The sequence below is a fragment of the Myotis brandtii genome, unplaced genomic scaffold (assembly GCF_000412655.1).
Source record: "Myotis brandtii unplaced genomic scaffold, ASM41265v1 scaffold29, whole genome shotgun sequence".
Lineage (NCBI taxonomy): Eukaryota > Metazoa > Chordata > Mammalia > Chiroptera > Vespertilionidae > Myotis > Myotis brandtii.
In genome coordinates this window covers 208,665-215,206 of record NW_005361075.1, presented here as the reverse complement: position 1 = coordinate 215,206, position 6,542 = coordinate 208,665, and the positions used below count along the sequence as shown (strand labels likewise).

The 6,542-nt window shown below is 56.2% G+C and overlaps 1 protein-coding gene across 1 annotated transcript in view; it reads right to left on the bottom strand.

Moving 5' to 3' along the window:
• ITGA5 (integrin, alpha 5 (fibronectin receptor, alpha polypeptide)) overlaps nt 1–1,623 on the bottom strand; it is a 23,902-nt gene extending 22,279 nt beyond the window's left edge. Inside the window, exon 1 of the mRNA XM_014542014.1 lies at nt 1,232–1,623. Within this exon, the coding sequence (XP_014397500.1) occupies nt 1,232–1,608 (377 nt within the window). The 5' untranslated portion in view covers nt 1,609–1,623. The remainder of the gene's footprint in view (nt 1–1,231) is intronic.
• Nucleotides 1,624–6,542: the final 4,919 nt, after the last annotated feature.

Below are 6,542 nucleotides of genomic sequence, written 5' to 3'. Positions count from 1 at the left end.
GTGGGGGGGGGGGTGGGAAGCTCAGAGCCCAGAGAGGCAGGGGAAAGAGGAGCATTGTGGAGGATCAGGAGTCCGGCATCTGGGAGTCCCTGATGCTGCCCAGGCACAGCTACCTTCCCCTCTTCCCAACCCCGGACATTTAAATAAAAGCCCTAGTTCCAATGTTGCCTCAGCTCCAGCTTCGGTTTCCCCATGCCTCCCCATTTTCCAGGCGCACAGGGTCCGGTCTGAGGGTCGCCCTGCCGAGCTGGGAATGGGGGTCCTCCTCTGAGCCTCCCCCCATCTCTGATGCCCTGTGTCTGTCGCTCCTGGGCCCAGCGAGCCCGCGCCTCTCCAGCTTCCGACCCCAGCCCCAGAATTCCGGTCTCAGTTCAGTTCCAGCCCACAAGCTACAGGAAACCAGCTTTTCTCTTCCTCCCCAGAGCCAGAGGAAGAGGGAAACCGCCCACCCCCCTCATGCGCGCACACACACCCCTCCCGACACATCCGAGCACCGCCCTTGGCGGAGCCCACCCCCAGCCCCGGCGCCCCCAGTGCCAGGGTTCCGGCGCTCTCCCCAAGGTCCAGGATCCCCTCATCAGAACAGAGATGGGGGTGGAGGCGAGCAGGAGACCAAGGAGAAAGGGAAGAGAGCCGCCGTCCCCTCCCGGGTCTTTCCCAGCCTGAGTTGAGGGGGGAGGGGAGGAGGAGGCTGGACCCCCTGTAACCTCTGGGCCCTCTCAGGCTCCGACCCCCCTCTCACTACACACAGTTCATTCTGCTTCGACCAGTTTTCTCTCCGCACAATGGCCCTTGCGGACCTGAGGTCCCCCAGTGCTCGGAAAAGCCCTTCCCGGCCTCCGCGCCCCCTTTGCGCCCGCATCCGCCCGGGTCCCGGCGGCTCACAGGTCTCAGCCGGAGACCCTCTGCTCCCCGTCCACGCGCCCGCCTCCCCCTTGGCCCCGAGTCCCCTGTCCAGACTTTTCCAGGTTCCAGCTCCGTGTCCTCTTCCCACCCCACACATGTCTCTCCACTGATCTCTAACTCCAGGCCCCCTCCACGCCGGCCCCTGTCTCCTCCCTAGTCCTGCGCAGGCCCCCAACTTCAGCGTGGGCCCCCAACTCCAGCCCCAGTCCTTCCAAACTCCGCCTCTCCAACTCAAGCCTTGGTCCCCTCCAGACTTCAGCCGCGCCCCCACTTTCCAGGCGTCCCCCCCACCCCCTCCATCCCGCCGCCAACTCTCCTTACTCACCCGTCTGTTCCCGGCCGGTAAAACTCTACGGAGAAGCCGAAGAAGGAACCGGGGGGCCCCGAGAGCACAGCTGGGGCCTCCGAGTCTAAGTTGAAGCCCCCGACCCTGGGTGTCGGCGGCAGCAGCAGCAGCAGCAGGGGCAGCAGCAGCGGCAGCGGCGCGGATCGGTGCCGGGGGCCCCAGCGTGGCTGCACGGCGTGGAGAGGGGACCCTGGCGTCCGGCTCCCCATAGCGCCCGCTCTCCCCTGTCCTGGGGCCACCGACCCGGAGCCGCTTCCTAAACCTCCCAGAGGCGAATGACTCAACGCGGGGAGGAGTTTGCCAAACTCCCGGCTGAGCCCTCCCCCCGCCCGCCAGGGGGGTGGGCGGGGGGGCATTCCTGGGTCCTTGGAACGCTGAACCCGAGCCCCCCACCCCGGAGGGCCGTGGGGGGGCTGCACCTCTCCACTCCCCTCTCCCAGCCCCAGCTGGAGGCCGGTAGTTTGTACTGGGTCAGACTGGGCGGGATTGGGCTCTTCACCCTCCTCCCTCGGCTTCCCCCTCCTTCCTCCCCCCTCCTTTCCAGATGTACAACGTAAACGCTCGGAAAAGGAGTCGGAAAAAGGGAGCCGAGAATTTCCTAATGAGGAAAAGAATCACCTCTGGAGGGCGGAGGGAGCCTGTGTGTGTGTGTGGGGTCGCCCTCACTTCTTCAGGGAGGAGACTTTTGGGTCGAAAGAGACAGGAGACACCTCTGGCATCTGGCCAGCTGGGATTCCCCCTTGCTTTCCGGGGCCACCGGGTGCCTGGGTGCCTGCCAGCTGGATTTGGGACTCAGGAGTTGAGGGACAGAGTGGTCCCGATCTGATAGAGGGCCCCCTCACCCCAAGGAGTTTGGGGTCACTCACCAGGAGGGTTCTGCGCCCAGTCACAGCCTTCTCGGCTGTAGGGTATGGAAACCTCCGTTGAGCTCCGTCCTAGAATCTGGCAGTTGACCAAGAGCCTGGGAGTGATAGGGAGGGTGGTGTTATGGCCCCTCAGTGTCTTCTTGATAAAACCCACGTGACTCCTATAAACCTGGAGAACTGTAGCATGGGGTGGGGGGGATGGGGGTGTTATCTTGCAAAGGGGCCACCCCATTCTTCCCAGACCCCCTGGGGATGTTGAGGAAGGAACTCCCTAGCAAGGGAAGGCAGTAACCCCCTGCCCACCCCTTCCTCCAACCCTGGCTCTGTGTAATGAGATCACCTTTCAGGATTCTAGTCTTTATCTTAGTCTGGGGGAGGGGGACCTAGGGGCCTAGATTCTCTCCTAACCTCTTCTCCTTTCCAGCCCCCGTCCGGCCTTTTCCCTCCAGGACTTCTTTCCCTCCAGAACAATTATTCTCTGAATCAAGCCCTGCTCCCTCTGTTCCCCAGGCCCCTGCTCCACTCTGCCGCAGGGACCCAGAATAAAAGTGCCCATAATCAATGCTTTTTCATTTGCTTTGAGTTTCCTTCTGCTACTCTACTTTCTGTCCCAAATCACCCAGCTTCCCCCCCCAGCCCCCCCCTTTTTAAAAGCCCGTCTCTAGAGCCAGCTGCAGCCCTAGGGAGAAGCCAGCTGGTTAGACTGTGGGATGATGCTGGCCCCCAGCCCACTCTCACATCTGCAGGTCCTGATGTTTTCTTAGGTGAGGAACCCAAGCAATCTCTGGGTCAGGATCTTAAGCACAGCCCTACCACAAAGGTAACCTCTAGGCAAAAACTCAAGCCAAGGGGTGAGAACCCCCTTTGGGAGGAGAGGAGCTGAGGCCTGACTGCTAAGCGCATGTGTGTGAACCCAGCTCTCTCCTTTTTTGAGCCTAGGCACAAGCTCTTTAGATTTTCCCAGGATTTAGGAGCTTGGGGCGGAGGAGGGAGGGGTACAAGGAGAGAGGTGTGTGACTCAGCCCCTCCCAGGAGCCTTGGTAGGGGACAGGGGACATAGCGTCCTACTCCAGTCCTCTTCCCAACTCCACCGCCCCCCAGCCTTGGCCAACTCAAACAGGCCCCCTCCCTGTCCATTCCTTGCTTCTGTTTACACGGGTAGCCCCTTAGTCATTCTCTGGCTGGCTTTTCCACTCTCTCCAATATCCCTCCTCTCTTGGCTCTCTCTGCCCTTATAAGTCCTCTCCCAGTTGCCCCAACACCTCTTGCCTTCCCTCTCCCCATGCCTGCTCCAGGCCAGGCCTGAAATTGGGGTTTCCTCCTAGTTGGAGCTGCTTCGGCATAGCCCTCTGGGTCTGGAAGCTGGCCGAGAAACATCAGCCAGGAGGGCCCCTAGAGGTCATCAGCCCAGCTTCAGAAGGAGGAAATGGGTGTAGAAAGTTTAAGTGACTTGTCCAAGGTCCCATGGCTAGCCAGTTAGGGTTGAGTCTTCTAGAACCTAAGTGTTTTGACTCTAAACCCAATGCCTTCTCCTCTCAGCTCACTGCCCTCGAAATGCTCCATCTTCTCTCAGTGTTTTCTGTCTTGTGTATCTCTCAGCTTGTCTCTGACCCAGCCTGTGTGTCTCCAAGTGTCTCTGTTTTCTTTCTAGGACATGACCTCTCTGGTACCCTCTGTCTCTTCATCTCTCAGTAGGAATGATTTGCTGTGATGACAGACTATTATTAATCATGGTCTGCTTGACAGAGGAGCAGAAGGGGTGATGGGCAAGGGCGGGACACTCACCAGGCTCCTGCTGTCACCAGCCTGCCTGCCCAGAAGGCTGGAGCTTTAGAACCAGAAGAGTCAATTTCCATAGAGATTTCCATAGAGGTGCAAATTCTAAAGCCAGGAGCCATGCTGAGTTTAACAGGGTGGGAGTATTAATAATGTTATTTAGCATATGCCATATGCCTGGCTCTGGCCTTGACATGTAACCTGCCTTTATCTCATTTAATCTTCCCAACTATCTAGCACTAAAAATATTAGGATCTTCATTTTACCGTGAGGAAACTGAGTCCCAGAGAATGAAGTGACTGAGCCAAGATCAACAGAAATAAAGGGGCAGAGGTGGAATCCAAATTCATTCCCAGTTGATTCCAAAGCCTGTTGCTTTTCCCAATGCACTGTTACTTTAGTCCTCTAGATTAGGCTGGGTTTCTACAGGGGGAAGATTGTGGAGCAGAGATTTTTAACCCAGGTCCATTATTCCCAGTGGGGGGTGGAGGGAAGATTGGGTGCACCATCCACTCATCCTCTGAAACTGGATGGAAATTTGTGTGTGTATGTACGTGATTTCTCTGGAGTGAGACTCGATTGCCTCTGTTAGATTCTCAAATGCCTGGAAATTCGGAGGCTGGATGTCCTGACCTCAGGAATAGGCTTGAGCCTTGTTGAGCCTGTAGAAAGCCTGGCTGGTGGCGTTAGCTGAGTGAAATCTTCATGAAATTAAACTTCCCAACGGGTGTGTGGTAGCTACGCAAACAGGGTGTAGGTGCGCTGAGATCACGCCAATCCCCTCAGTCCCTGCAGTTGGCCAAAGCCCCCGGGGCTGGTGGCTTCTGGCCAGAGCGACCTCTCTTGCTCATTCCAGAGGACAGTACAAATATGACGTCAATATGATATGATGCAAAAATGACTGGGAAGAGTTCGCTGGACAAAGGGGACAGAGGGGCTTGTTGGCTCCTGGCTTTGGGCCTGGGGTCCCACTCCTGCCCTGTGGTGGGCTGATGAATGGGAAGAGGGAAGGAGGGAGGGATACTAATGGAAGATTATAGAGCTGCAAGGGGATTCCTGGAAGGAGAACAACAGCCCAGTTATCCCGGGAGTCTGGGTCCAGAGCCAGCTAAAGCTGGGGCAGTGCTGTGTGTGTGTGAGTGTGTCTAAGAGAGAGAAATTGGAAAGTACAGGAGTGGGTCATTTGAACCCTGGGGCTCTGTTGCTGCCCTGACTCAAGGTCTCAGTCTAGGGAAACTGATGGCTCCATCATATGTGAGTCACCACCCAGCACTTAAACTTCCTGTCTGACCCCATGTCCCAGACTTAAAATAACCCCAAACTCCCTCCCCTTCCCACCCCCACTTTGCTCAGAGCACTGGAGGGATGGATGAAGGATCTGCAGGGTGACAAGATCAGGCCTAGGGGATGAGATGCTTGGGTTCACTTGGTGCTCCAGGACTCTGACATCTCTCTAAGGACCAAATGGGGAGTGTTTCCAGGCTGGGCTAGGCTAGGGAGGGACGGGAAGACAGGGATTAGGGGAAGGGCACTGACTGGAGCGGGGCAGGGCTAAGGGGACGCTGGGGTAAAAAAATATAAGACCCAGGGGTCCAAAACAAGCAGATCAATGAGAAGGAATTTCCCCTACTCCAGCTAGTGCCTGCTCTTCCAAACCCTCTTCAGTTTTTCTATTTTTCTTTTTTGGCAATAGAATTCGGCAATAGAATGTAACAACCCCAGATAGGAAGTTAAAAGGGAAATAGGATTCTCTGGGGTGTCCTAACGCTGACATCATTTGATTTGCTCATCCACCCACCCCCATTGCTTTCTGTTCTTTTTCTCCGCTTGGCGGCCATGTACCTACCTTTGGAGAGGAAAGGAGTGCCTGAAGCTTCTGGGCTCAAGGGCCTGGAAACTGGAGGAGAGATCTTCCGGGGTGGGGGCTGTGGGCCAGAGCATCAGTTTCCTGGGATGGTCTTCACAGATGTAAGCACATCTGGAGCCCATCAGGGAGGGACCTGGAGCATCAGGATTCTCAATACACATCTGATCGAGGCTGTGAGGCTCTGAGGATGAGACAGGCGTTCCCACTCACCCCTGCCATTTCTAGTCCTCTCTTAGGAAGGATTACCAATCCTAGACAGGAAGTTAGGGCATTGGAAAGGGCCAGGAGGAGGGCAAGAGGGCCAGGGATTGCACCCAAATCCAGACATACTTTTTCACTAGCTTCACCTCTTTCTGACTCTACAGAAGTGACAGCATCTTTGATCAGGTAGGGACCAGGGTGTGAGTGAGTGTGTGTGTGTGTGTGTGTGTGTGTGTGTGTGTGTGTACAGCTTAGTGTGCCATGTGTCCTTAACACAATAATATATTTGCTATGGCATCAGGTTGGGGATGGGAACCAGCATGTTCCCCCCTTGCTTTTCATGAAAAGGCCTAAGTCCTCCCAGTGAGTTCCCATGAGTTCTCTGGACCTCTGGCACTTCTCACCCTTCTACCCACAAACAAATACACATACTCCTTCCTCAGCTGCAAATTCCTCCCTGTCCATCATCACCTTGTAATGAGCACTTCGTTTTCCAGGGATCATACCCAGGGCTAAGAATAGGTCCACCCTCTTGCCCTTCCCCTCAGGGAGATCTAACCATTTGGAGTGCAGAATTAGG